This window comes from Mytilus galloprovincialis, chromosome 3 (assembly GCF_965363235.1).
Source record: "Mytilus galloprovincialis chromosome 3, xbMytGall1.hap1.1, whole genome shotgun sequence".
NCBI lineage: Eukaryota > Metazoa > Mollusca > Bivalvia > Mytilida > Mytilidae > Mytilus > Mytilus galloprovincialis.
The window spans coordinates 20,959,221-20,973,311 of record NC_134840.1 but is presented as its reverse complement, the minus strand read 5'-3'; the positions used below and the strand labels follow the sequence as shown (position 1 = coordinate 20,973,311).

Here is a 14,091-nt window from a genome sequence, read left to right as displayed (position 1 = left end):
TGATAATCATTAGAGAAACAGATTATTACATATATTTGTAGTAAGTTGAGGATTATTGGATTTATCCAATCTTGATAGTTAAATGATCAATTTTTGAGGTCCTCGTCAAAACTCGGTCTTTAAAATTCGATAATTTAACTAATTCATGATTCATTGGAGATTGTTACTCTGGTTGCATTTTTTGTGTAAAATTTGAAACCCTTGCCTTTTGTTTGGGATTAAACTTTGGCAAATGATGCAATGTCTGTTATAAAATCTTTAATAAAACATGACTGCAATGAATCATTTAGATTCTAGTTGGAAAAAAACTTATTTGCTTTCCAATTGGAACTGTAAGACATGTTCAAAAGTTTTTAAATTTGGTATGGAAAAAAATATTCTATAAATTCTGGTGTTCTTAATCTTGAACTAAGTAATGTAATTAAAATTCCTTTTTATAAAATTTTATTGAATTTCAAAACAACCATCGCCAACAGAAATGTCCCTTTTGATCACCTTAGTGTTGTTCAAATACTGTACAACTAACATTACAAATTCAATTAATAAGATAAGCATAATTAGTTGGTACTCAAACACAACTTTGTTTTCAAAGTGAAAGAAGAGCATCATTTAAAATTTATATGGTTGAGGCAAAATAAAAATAAGAGGAAATCAATCTCGGGATGTATGTACATGTATGTACAGATGGAAAAGGGAAACAGTAAATGTCCCCTTTGCTTAGGCAGGGGCCTTAAAATTACCAATTCCTAACACTTAAATCAAAATATTTGTGGTTAAAATGTTGAAATATAATTTACAAGAAAAAAATAAGACTTTTTTTTCAAGCTTAAGTATTATATGAAGAAACATGTCTTAGATTATTGATTTAACATGTTTACAAATGTAAATTGATACCAAGAAACTGAACTAAAACTGACTATGACTGCATTACAGAACTAATAGCAATGATATACTTTTTGTTTTGTCCATCCTATTATTCCTATAAAAACCTGAAATAAATATACTGAATACTTTCAAATATATCAAAACTATAGTCAAAGCGCTAGAGAGCTACCAAAACAATTATCACAAGGTAAATGTTTTTGTGACTTCTAGTTTTTATCCTTATGTAAAAGAATTACAGCTGATATGAGACTCTTATGGACAAATTCAAAAAAGGCTATAAACAATTGATTTTACACTACTTCAGAAAAATAGGGAGAAGTGACTTCTCTTTTTGTAACTGATATGGAGAAGAGGTGAGACTTAAACTAGAGGCTCTCAAGAGCCTGTGTCGCTCACCTGTTACTGTATTTACTGATGTCGGCCATCTTGGTTGGCAGGCAGGGTCATTAGACACTTTTTAAAATAGATACCCTTGTAATGATTGTCACCAAGTTTGGTTAAATTTGGCCCATAGTTTTAGAAAAGAAGATTTTTGTACAAGTTACAAAAATGTTGAAAAGTTGTTCAATCTTGACTATAAAGGACAATAACTCCTTAAGGAGTTCTCTGACAATTTTGGTCATGTTGACTTATTTGTAGATCTTACTTTGCTGAACATTATTGCTGTTTACAGTTTATCTCTATCTATAATAAAATTCTAGATAATAACAGCAAAATTTCCTTAAAATTACCAATTCAGGGGCAGCAACCCAACAACAGGTTGTCCGATTCATCTGAAAATTTCAGGGCAGATAGATCTTTACCTGATACTCAATTTTCCCCGAAATGCTTTGGTTTTTGAGTTATAAGCCAAAAACTGCATTTTACCCCTGTATTCTATTTTTAGCCATGGTGGCCATCTTGGTTTGATGGCCAGATCATCGGACACATTTTTTAAACTAGATACCCCAAGGATGATTGTGGTCAAGTTTGGTTAAATTTGGCCCAGTAGTTTCAGAGGAGAAGATTTTTGTAAAAGTTTACGGACGACGGACGCAGGACGACGGACGACGGACACCAAGTGATGAGAAAAGTTCACTTGACCTTTCAGGTCAGGTGAGCTAAAAAGAGAATTTAATTGAACCACATATTTTATCAAAAAAATTTCATTGAAAATATAGCAGTTTGACAAACACTTATTTTGATCATTGAGAAGCCTTATTCATTTCCTTAACAATAGAAAGTGATCATAACATTCAGTTGATGTTATTGAGGTACATGTATACTTTGACTAGGAAATGTCTGCATCAGACTTAATAAAATTTGTATCCAATATGAAAAGGATATTCGTAAGAAGATCTGACTTAAAGTTATTTGATGAAATATTTGTTTTTCGCAATGCATTAATATTTTAAAGCATATTTTCAGCATTTTAATGAAAAGTCCTAAGCGAATCAAGTATGCAAAAAAAATCCATTGAGAAAAGGGTTAAAACTGAATGCAAATTTTGCCCTTTTAGATTCATTATTCTCCAGTCATCTGATCCATGCATTTTTCTAATGTTACTTTTTGACAACTAAAAATATGGAATAATGACTGGATATATGCACATTATCACAATTGAATGAATACCTCACTACTGGAGCATTTCTTTTTCCTAGGTGGAGCCACTGGGAACGTAAGAGTATTATGAGGTGCTGATGGATATTGTAAAGTGGATGGCGGAGTTCTAGTTTTTGTTATTCTAATTATATCTGGTTCATTGGAAGCTACTATAACTTCATTTACAATGGTATCAGATTCTGGAATACGACGACCTGTAACTGCTGGTCCTTCACTTGCAGAAGAATTTATGGAAGAATTTGAACGACTGCGTAGAGGTTCTTGAACCACTAAATTTGCGTGCAATATAGGTCTGTCTTGTCTATTTGAATCACCTCTCATTGAGCTCGACCTACTGGTCTTAGTGTCTGGAATGGTAATGTTTGCTTGCAAGGTTGCTGGCAGTCCTGCTTCACACAAACTGGTGACTAGATTAGCACTGTTTATATCTGGTATAGATACATTAATATTTTCTGTGTAAACTGTTAGTTTGATAGAGACAGGATCCTTTGTTGATTCTTGTGACACATCTGAATCACTGTCTTCTTTGGAATCTACAAGAATGTGGTCACTTCCATCAGACACTCGACGTCTCATTTGTTCTAACTTTCTTCTGCGTTTTTCATTTTCCTTTCTCCTCTTTTCCTCAATCTGAAAAAATTCAGTCAAATAAAAAAATTACATTGCATGTTTTACCTTTAAATATTTTCTGGAAGCTGTGTTTTATTACAGAAATATAGTATATTCTGTAAAAAAATGAAGTACATGTACAGTTCAGAAATGTTTCAGTTATGTTTGATTATAATATCTTTAAAATTCATAAATATTTTCCCCTTGTATCAATGTTTTGGGTCCAAAAATTCCAGAACGAGATTTCAACGAGATTGAAACTCAGAAGAATACATCCTAAATATCTTAATTTAAAAAAATATGTCCTACTTGGAAAATGTGAAAACATGTATAGCAGATGAAAAATGATTTTATATCCTTGAAGATTTAAGTTAAACATTCCAGATGATATTTTTGTGCTTTATAAATAAATTTCTATTCTGAAAAGTGACTACAATATTTTAAAGCTGATTTAATTATAAGCAACATGTAATTTGACTGCTAAATTAGGATTATAAAACAAATTCAAACCAATAATTCAGTAACAATTTAACCTGTTGATAATTTCAAAATATGACCTTTCTACCAATTTCTCTGTCTAGACATATACTCGACAGCCTAAAAAGTAGACCCAATTCTAGCAACATAATTCTACCAAACTAGCTCCACCAAAACCCTTTTTACATTTCAATTTACCATTTCCTTTTCTCTTTTCTTCCTTTTAAGTTCTTCCAGTTGATTCTGGAATTCTGCATCTTCTTTTTTCCTCCTACAAATATTACTTGCATTTTAAAGAGTTTAACCAAAACAAAGAATGTCTCAAAATCATAAATCTTGTAAGGCAATCTAAAAAAAAAAACAATAAAAAAGATTCATATAGAATTTGTCATTTTTTTCATTTTAGAATAGTATTGCCAGTTTGCAAAGAATTTGAAAAGAAAAAGACTGTAATCCAAACAACATATGAGAATAATGCATATCTAAGCATGTTAATTAATGTTTGGATGTTAATACAAAAAAGGTCTAGATTAAAAAATACAATTATTTGAAGAAATAAATTTATGTAAAAATTTGTTGTAATGTTCCTTAAATGCAGGAATAGATATCAAAATTTATGAATCTGTAATATCATGTAGTTACACTAAATATGTTAAGCTCATTTGTCTTAACTGCTATTGTTGCTGTAAATGCAGTATGTTAATCTACTGTCAAAAAGTCTCTTTTTTAATAATTCTAAAGTTTTAAGACCTGACCCCAGCTTTTTGATTGAAGGATCTGAACACAAAACTTAACAACAGTTATATCAATCAAGTCACAAAAGAAATGTAGATCACATTTATTCACTTAAATATGTCTCAAAATATGCAACCAATCATCAATACATATAACCTTGCCAAGTTGTAAAACATTTCATATAACGACTTTGTAAAAAAACAAATACTAACTGTACAGTATGTGTTCATGTCAATGGCTATTATACATATTATGAAAATACATGATATTGAGTTATACACAGAATTACTTCCTTCACAATAGTTTCACTTGAAAATGTCCTGAATGAGATGAATTTTATGTCAAGTGAACTTTACAAAAAATGTATACACAAAAACATTCATGAATTCATGTGGAATTCAGTTAAAATCGACATGATTTTTAACATCAATCAATATTTTTTTCCTTTTCTTTTTTAAATTATATACCAATTAAAACATTTATGAATGACTTTCTTCCAGTCCATGTGACCAAAAACATATTGTGAATAAAATAATCTTTTTCATTTTCTTTTCAAAAATACCAAACATCATTCACAATGATTCACATGTAAGACTTCTGAAGAGATTGACAAGCTAATTATAACTTCAGGTAAAATTCTTATAATTGTCTAAGGAAAACATGGAAATGGAATTGTCTACAAGTTTCATGCTTTGAGTATTGAAGGTGATTTATATACAAATTATTATCTCATATGATATAAAGTTTTATATTTCTGCAGTTATAAAAGGAATTATTTTTTTAGTTGAAAATATGTTTTGTAAAATCTTACATCTTCACACCAGATTTTGCACTGCAATGAAATTTTCATAATAAATTTTTTGGGGAAACCAAATTAATTTATTAATTTCCTTTGGGTGTCCCCCTATAATTTCTAAAGTGTGAATGAACAAGTCTTCATAGTTCAAAAAGTTCCAATTGGTCTTAGATACATGATTTCTTATGAGTTGATATCGGCTTTGAACTAGCTTTCAGTAACTGCAAGTATTTTCAGATCTAAAATTTTGTGAATTGTTTTATTGGCAGCTTTAAATTGATCAGATCAGTAACTGAAGCCCATTTCAACTTATTTTTGTAGTTTGTTCTTGGTTTGTGCACCCCAAACATGTTTAACCTAATGTAACACAATTGTGTTTCATATCATTAATTATTATTATTATTACCGGAGTATTAATTAGGAAATTCATTAAAAAGGAATTAATTACAGCATAACCGAAAATTCAATGAAATGTACCCTTTGGACACTTAATAACGATCTGTACGAATATTATAAACATATAACCTGCAGCCAATAAATGACCATGTATACTGTGAAATAACATGTATCCTTCAGGGGTTAATTGCATAGTTTGACAATTAACCACAGACTAGAATTATTCAACATGCAGACTAATACATAACCGGCCATCAGCTATGGGCCAATGTTTATGGACCACTGGACTATATAAGATCCAGCTTTGGACTTGGACAAGGAGGACAGATTGGTACCGGAGATTCCGCCAAGGTCTCCCTCCTCTGGAACTCATGCGCTTAATATCCGAAATACTCTAACAGGAACGAACAGTTATACCACTATACGATCACGTGCCCGTGTGAGATATTGACCATTCGAACAATTTAACTTTGAAGACAGTTGTGAACATTTGAACTTTAGAAACATTCTTGACTTTGTAATTACGTAATAAAATATATTTATCCTATTAATGACTTCGTCACACTAACCAAACTCAGTATGTGCCTGTCCAAAAGCCAAAAGTCAAAAGACTGTTATTCAGTGGTTGTCATTTGTTGCTGTATATCATATTTGTTTTAATTTTTGTTTATTGTTTTGTTTATAAATCATGCTGTTAGTTTTTCTCTTGAATTATTTAACATTTGTCATATTATAGCTTTTTATAGATTGCGATGCGGTATGGGTTTTGTTCATTGTTTAAGACTGTACAGCCACCTATAGTTGCTAACTTTCAACATCATTTACTCTTTGGTGGAGAGTTGTCTTAATGGCAATCATACCACTTCTTACTTTTATACATGTATCAGCAGTTAATTATCATCAATGCTTCATTTCTTTCCCAGTCCTAAAAAAATTGTATTTTACTCCTTTAATCTAATAAAAAATTAAGATATTTCCAATACATGTACCTTTCTTCTTGAATTCTCCTGATTTCTTTTAACCTGGTCTCCTCCTCTAGAATAGAATCTGCACGTTCAGGTCTGTTAGGAATAACAACTTTCTCATCAGAATCATCCGACTGGTCAGACTTATCTGGCTGGTTTCTGATAGTTGTCCATTTTTCTGCTACTCCATCTAACTCATCTGGTCGAGATATTCTAAATTTGTCACTATGGACAGTCATCCATTTTTCCTCCTCGTCCACAGATTTAACATTGTTTAATATGCCACTATCAGCTTCATCTCCACTTTCTTCAGAGTCAGTGGCACATTCCTGTAAAACATTAATAGTAATATAGAACCTGTGTGGCTCACCTGGATGTATGTGCATCTTCAACAATGCCCACTCTTCAACATTGAAGATCAAAATATAAAATTCTGATCAAATCATATCTTTTTGGTTGATCTTGTATCGATCTAATTGATAGTTTATCTCTGATATCTATAATTTTTGCTCAAGACACAAAAAATGGTAAATCATCATTCAAGGGTATATGAGAAGTGGTCTTAATCAGCTTTATTTACCTATTTGTTTGTCTTGTTGATGTCTTATGCTGCTGACCATTTCTCTCTATATAAGGCATATTGAGTACATTATGTAATTGAAAATTGTACTTACTGACTAGTAAATACATGTGCAATTCACAGCATTTCATTTTTTTGCCTGGCTATATGTCTTAATTGTATCAAATTCTTAGGGTGGAATTTCAAAATAATATACATGTAGATGAGGATATTGAGAAGGGTATTTATTACCTTAAACTTGCAAATTGACATTCACATATATAATCAAAGCGCTGTAAGCGCTGAAGGCAGTTAACCAAAAACCAAGGCAACCGTAATTATGAAAACTGTGGCAATGTTGCCTTAACATTAAACATTCATATATAGTACATTCATGTTTATCTAATGATTTATTTATTAAGGCAAATAATTTATATGTTATCAAGGTTTCAAAAGCAATGCATATATATATATCAATGTGTATTTTTTTATTGTGAGTCTGCAGTGGTACAAGTTCCCAATGATTGCAGTTGTTCTACTTGGTAGTTAACCTTGGTTTTATTTGACTGCTAAAAGTTCAAGTTGACTTAGTATGAACATGTAATTGTATGAACTGGCTGGTTTCCCTTGAAAGAAAACTGAATTTGTGTTCTATAGTACAAAAGTAAACAGGCACAAATCAGACAAATGTTCACTACAACAGGGATCAAAGGTGAGGTCTGACTGACCTGCCCATAGTGAATGTAAATGATTTGTTATTTTGTCCCATACATATGAATATATATAATTTAGGGGTGGGGATCTCAACAGTTTTCAAGTTCTTAAACAGGTAGGGGTAGGCAGAGGATTTAGGGGGGGGGGGGTTTGGGGGAAAAAATTGGTTGCTTATATAGTGAATCACTGAAGCGTGACTGGAGCAGGCCCCCTCTTAGGTCAGTCAGCAGGCCCCCACTTATGAAAATTTCTGGATCCGCCACTGGGGGTAGGGTGACCCCAGGGACTCCACCTATATTTTATTTAATTAGTTATAATTTGGCCCATACATGAATATATATTGTTTTGGTGTGGGGATCTCAACCGTTTTCAAGTTCTCAAACAGGAGGGTTGGGGTGACCATAGGGACTTCCTCTATATTTTATTTTATTTGTTATATTGTCCCATACATGAGTATATATGGTTTAGGGGTAAGGATCTTGACCATTTCCAAGTTCTCAAACATGAGGGTGTACAGTGACCTCAGGGACTCCCCTATCTTTCATTTGAATTGTTATATTGTCCCGTACATGAATATATGGTTAAGGTGTGGCGATCTCAACGGGTTTCAAATTCTCAAACAGGAGGGGGTTGGGTGACCCAAGGGACTCTCCCTATATTTCATCTGATTTGTTATATTGTCCCATACATGAATATATATGGTTTAGGGGTGGCGATCTGGACCTTTTTTAAATTTTAAAACAGGAACTGTAGGGTGACCCCCAGCGACTCTTCCTAAATTTCATTTGATTTTTCATATTGTCACAAACATGAATATATATGGTTGCACCCCCTTAAATTTGCAAAGCATGGGTTGTTCTTAGCTCAATAAAGAATATTCCGATAATTTTACCTCAAATTTTTTTAGCCTCGCTCTGCTCGGCGAAAATTTAATTTTGCACCCCTCCTAACCTAAAATCCTGGATCTGCCCCTCATATGGTTTAGGGGTGGGGAGCTCGATTGTTTCCAAGTTATCAAACAGGAGGGGGTAGAGTGGCCCAAAGAATGCCACCTATATATCATATGATTTACTTACATTTAGGTATATATTATAGTTGCATTATTTGTGAAAATAAAGAAAGAAACTTTCAGCTAATTTAATTGACCCTTCAAAATTGAGAAAAAGAAATAACCCTTCGAAATTGCAGTAATATGTTAACACTTTAAAAGCATCTCACATGCATTATCATCATTTATCACTGATAAAGAAAATTTAGACTGTGACCATGAACATGTATATTGTTAGATATACTGTTCCCAGCTGTCACGTTGTATTGGATTTTTAAATTAAAATTTGTAAAAAAGTAATTTTGAGTTTCTGTATAATATATTTTTCTGCTTTTTCTTTCTTTTACATATATCTTTTGGTTTACAATTCTAGTGTTTATATTCATTTAACATGCATAGATTTATTTAGTCATTTATCACCAAACCCGGAATTATCCTTATCCGCTTCCGGAATCGGATCCGATATTGTAAAATTTTGTCTTCACAGCCGCCATTGTTATGTGTTTACAATGTTGTTTTTGTCAATCAGATACGATTTTACAATATTTGTCGGCGATTTTGCTAGCGGTTGAACAAAATGAACATCGCTGTCATAAATAATAATGATAAAAATAAGCTTTTAGCTCGTTTAATTGGAGACTTTGGTGAACATGGTGAAAAGGTTTGCAAAGTAATTTCTTATTTTCTTTCAAGTGGAAGGTGACTACGTCGGGCGTAGCTAGAAACCAACTATCCTAGTCGAAATTCCGTTTGCAAAAGTGGAAGGTCGCAGACCTCGGACCACCGCTAATTTGCACACCTGCCTCCAAATTGAAAATCTACGAAAATTTCTTTTTCTAATTTGAAATTGCCGCCAACAGCATGAACAGTTGAACTTATTATATAATAGACTACTGACGTAGTTGTACTACGTATTGATGACAAACAATATCCCTACGACTTTTGCCATTTGGGAAATCTAAACTACTTGTCTTAAGAGATTTTCGGCGATTAAATATTTCATACAATTGTTCTTTGACATCTTAGCTAAAAGCACAAGTCATAATGAACTACACAAGAATTCTTAATAAGCACTACTTCCTATGTGTAACTTCAAAACTTTTGGATAAATCGACGATCTTCTTCTTCTTCTTCTTCTTCTGGAAGTCCACCCTATCTGCAGGGTCACCGCATTTAAAAATTTTGTTTATTTTTAAAATTGCGTTGTTTAAAATTTTATCTACTGGTTAAAATTTAAAATAATATTAACAGTTAGAATAGGATAAAACTAAAAATTAGTTAAAACAGGAACTTGTATGTACACTATACATTTAAAATTATAAAATGGATAAAAGTAATCTTATCAGTTGTTTATATTCTCTTAACAACGGAAAGTGAAAGGAACTACTAATCTGTACTAGTAATTGGTTAAATTTATGGACTAGTATGGTTTCTTAATAAGTTTAAATATATGTAGTTAAAAGATAAAATGGTAAGGGATACGAATAAAACAAGAGACTTGTAAAAATTAGTTTTAAGTAAAACAGTAGAGTTTGTCAATAGAATTTGGGTCTATAAGATTTTTTACAGGGGTAATTAATACATATGCTCTAGTTATGGTTTAACTATGAATTTCTTAGTATTAATTAAGTATATAGACAAAGTAGTATAATACTTGTTATATGTTACATTCCCACGACTGACAGCCACTTGTAGTTTAAGCTCAGAACTCAACTGATTGTTCATTTGTTTTCCAAAAGTTGGGTTCTTTTAGCATGCAATGCATAGATCCAGTCTTTGCAGATTCGTTCTAAGTCTCTCTGCTGAGGCACAGTTATAAGGTCGTTCCTAGAACAGTCAACCAACAATTCTAGAAGATCCTCATCAGAATCATTTAAGGTTTTTCTGGTCATATTTTTTTGTAATCCAGAATAAAAAGTTTAAATAAGTGTTCAATTAGTTATATATAACATAGTAGCGAGCTAGATAATAACAATGGCAAGTATTTCAGCATTTATTGGGTAGAACACAAATCTAGGGTGCTCGCATAATGCAGCTTAACTGCATAATAATTAAAATATACAATTGTAAATTGGATATACATGAAAATTATCTATTGGACTTGTGGAACTTAAGGCCTGCATCTTTCTACAAATTTTATGACCTTGACTTTTTAGCTTGCAATTTTAATCTTTTTCACAACTCTTCTTCAAGTAGTGGTGAATGCTCATAGTAGTGTTGAACACTCATACCAAGCTTATGTATTATTACCTTACTCCTTAAGGTATTCAAAGTTTATGAATCTGGACATGGGGCATTGTAAGGAAGGCTACTTTGATGTTTAGTAGGGTTTATGTTGCTCAGTCATTAGTTTTCTATGTTGTGTTTAGTATACTATTGTTTGTTTGTTTATCTTTTTCTTTTTTAGCCATGGCGTTATCAGTTTATTTTCCACTTATGAGTTTGAATGTCCCTTTGGTATCTTTTACATCTTTTTAAAATTAATCATTTGACCTTGATCATTAGGCAAGGTCATTGTAAACCTTCTGGTAGTTGTAATTATTAATAAATAACATCCCCTTTTTAATCCAACGAGTATAGAGTAGACAGGATGTATTGAAAACACAAACTCACTATAGGATGGCTTCCAATGCTGGTTGAGCATTAAAGCTAGTATTAATATGGTTGATTGATGGGTGTATTGCACTGCATCAGAGCAAAAAGTCTTTAGAGTGTTGGCCATTAATATTAATAGAATACAAGTTTGATTAAACAATGAAAATAAATAGTCTCAAATTTAAATGTATTACTTACAGAAAACTTCTCTAAGGCATCTTTCAATGAATTCTTCTGAACATACCTAAAAAAGAATTCATGTGCAATTTAACTACATGTACATTTTTTGTACATTTACTTTAAATATGTATACCGGTATTTCAAGTTGGAATTAAGAAAATTTTATATATTTTTCAGGTGAGATGATCATGAGCAGTAGGCAGAAGAACACCACAATTTTTTAATTAATTTTGAAAGTTTCTTAAGGAACTAAATTAAATTTAAAACTATACATGGAAATTTGCATGAGGAAAAAAAATTTTGAAAGTACTCAACACTTGATTCAATAGCACTGCAAAGTCACTGTGTATTTGGTTATTAACAATGTCAAGCAAGCCTACATGTATGATCATGTCTTTGATGTATAAGCCAAAAAGCAGAGCCAATGTCTACATGCAATATTGAGACACTAGAGGAAAAAGAACACAGCTTTCGTCTGACATCGGGTTCAATTTAGCTGTGGTTTGAGGTCTGGGACCTATCAAGTTTACGGTTGGACTTTAGCGGTGGTTCGAGGTCTGGGACCTATCAAGTTTATGGTTGGACTTTAGCGGTGGTTTGAGGTCTGGGACCTATCAAGTTTACGATTGGACTTTAGCGGTGGTTCGAGGTCTGGGACCTATCAAGTTTATGGTTGGACTTTAGTGGTGGTTCGAGGTCTGGGACCTATCAAGTTTACGGTTTGACTTTAGCAGTGGTTTCGAGGTCTGGGACCTAACAAGTTTACGGTTGGACTTTAGCAGTGGTTCGAGGTCTGGGACCTATCAAGTTTACGGTTGGACTTTAGCGGTGGTTCGAGGTCTGGGACCTATTAAGTTTACGGTTGGACTTGAGGGGTGGTTGGAGGTCTGGAACCTATCAAGTTTACAGTTGGACTTTAGCGGTGGTTCGAGGTTTGGGACCTATCAAGTTTACAGTTGGACTTTAGCGGTGGTTCGAGGTCTGGGACCTATCAAGTTTACGGTTGGACTTTAGCGGTGGTTCGAGGTCTGGGACCTATCAAGTTTACGGTTGGACTTTAGCGGTGGTTCGAGGTCTTGGACCTATCAAGTTTGTGGTTGGACTTTCGCAGTAGTTCGAGGTCTGGGACCTATCAAGTTTACGGTTGGACTTTAGCGGTGGTTCGAGGTCTGGGACCTATCAAGTTTACGGTTGGACTTAAGCGGTGGTTCGAGGTCTGGGACCTATCAAGTTTACAGTTGGACTTTAGAGGTGGTTCGAGGTCTGGGACCTATCAAGTTTATGGTTGGACTTTAGTGGTGGTTCGAGGTCTGGGACCTATCAAGTTTATGGTTGGACTTAAGCGGTGGTTCGAGGTCTGGGACCTATCAAGTTTACGGTTGGACTTTAGCGGTGGTTCGAGGTCTGGGACCTATCAAGTTTACGGTTGGACTTAAGTGGTGGTTCGAGGTCTGGGACCTATCAAGTTTACGGTTGGACTTTAGCAGTGGTTTCGAGGTCTGGGACCTAACAAGTTTACGGTTGGACTTTAGCAGTGGTTCGAGGTCTGGGACCTATCAAGTTTACGGTTGGACTTTAGAGGTGGTTCGAGGTCTGGGACCTATCAAGTTTATGGTTGGACTTGAGGGGTGGTTGGAGGTCTAGAACCTATCAAGTTTACAGTTGGACTTTAGTGGTGGTTCGAGGTTTGGGACCTATCAAGTTTACAGTTGGACTTTAGCGGTGGTTCGAGGTCTGGGACCTATCAAGTTTACAGTTGGACTTTAGAGGTGGTTAGAGGTCTGGGACCTAACAAGTTTACGGTTAGACTTTGGATTTGGTTATTATTGCTTCACCTGAGGGACTTAAGTTTTCAAGTTCCAGAAAATAGATGATGAATTTCTTTATGAAACACTTTGTTATAACTTGTAAATTGATGTGGTAATGAGTCATGATAAAATACTTTTGTGATAAAATTTATTTTTAACTTGATGATCTACTTCCTTGTTCGTTAATAGTACAGCGTGCCTCAGATGACAATTTTTATGGGTGCTTTTGTAGAAGTCTGTGTTCGCCATATTGTTAATGCATGCGGTTGTCAACATAGCATAACCATGAATTTGTTTTGCTTTGGCATCATGTTTTCTAAGAGAAAAACAAGCCAGGCAGATGAAATTTGGACAACCTCTGGACGAAATTTTGATAAAAAATTGATGAAAATTTAAACAAGGATAAAAGATGTATATGATTGTGAAAATTGTGAGCAAAAATTTCTGTCTTATATGCAGAAAGATCTCCCTTGGCCCCAATTTGGAGAAGCTTCTGGAACCATGACATGTAAAAATTGTATAAAATACCCATCCCACTCTGATAGGCATAGTGCTTAAGAGAGAGGGATACAAAAACCAATAATTTTTTCACACCAGCAAGACTAAAAAGAACAATCAAAGCCAAAATATATTCAATTTGTGAAACAGATTTAATATATATATAAGGGAAGAACCAAAAATTATTTACAGATCTAACATTGTTGGGTTGATGTTTAGACGAG

At 33.5% G+C, this 14,091-nt stretch overlaps 1 protein-coding gene across 1 annotated transcript in view; it reads right to left on the bottom strand.

Moving 5' to 3' along the window:
- The window catches only part of LOC143067392 (WD repeat-containing protein 44-like), a 36,785-nt gene that overhangs the window by 16,891 nt on the left and 5,803 nt on the right, over window positions 1-14,091 (bottom strand). The window contains exons 2-5 of the mRNA XM_076240623.1: window positions 11,580-11,625; window positions 6,490-6,794; window positions 3,772-3,844; window positions 2,497-3,117 (exon numbers count right to left, since the gene is read on the bottom strand). Coding sequence (XP_076096738.1) covers window positions 2,497-3,117; window positions 3,772-3,844; window positions 6,490-6,794; window positions 11,580-11,625 — 1,045 coding nt within the window. The remainder of the gene's footprint in view (window positions 1-2,496; window positions 3,118-3,771; window positions 3,845-6,489; window positions 6,795-11,579; window positions 11,626-14,091) is intronic.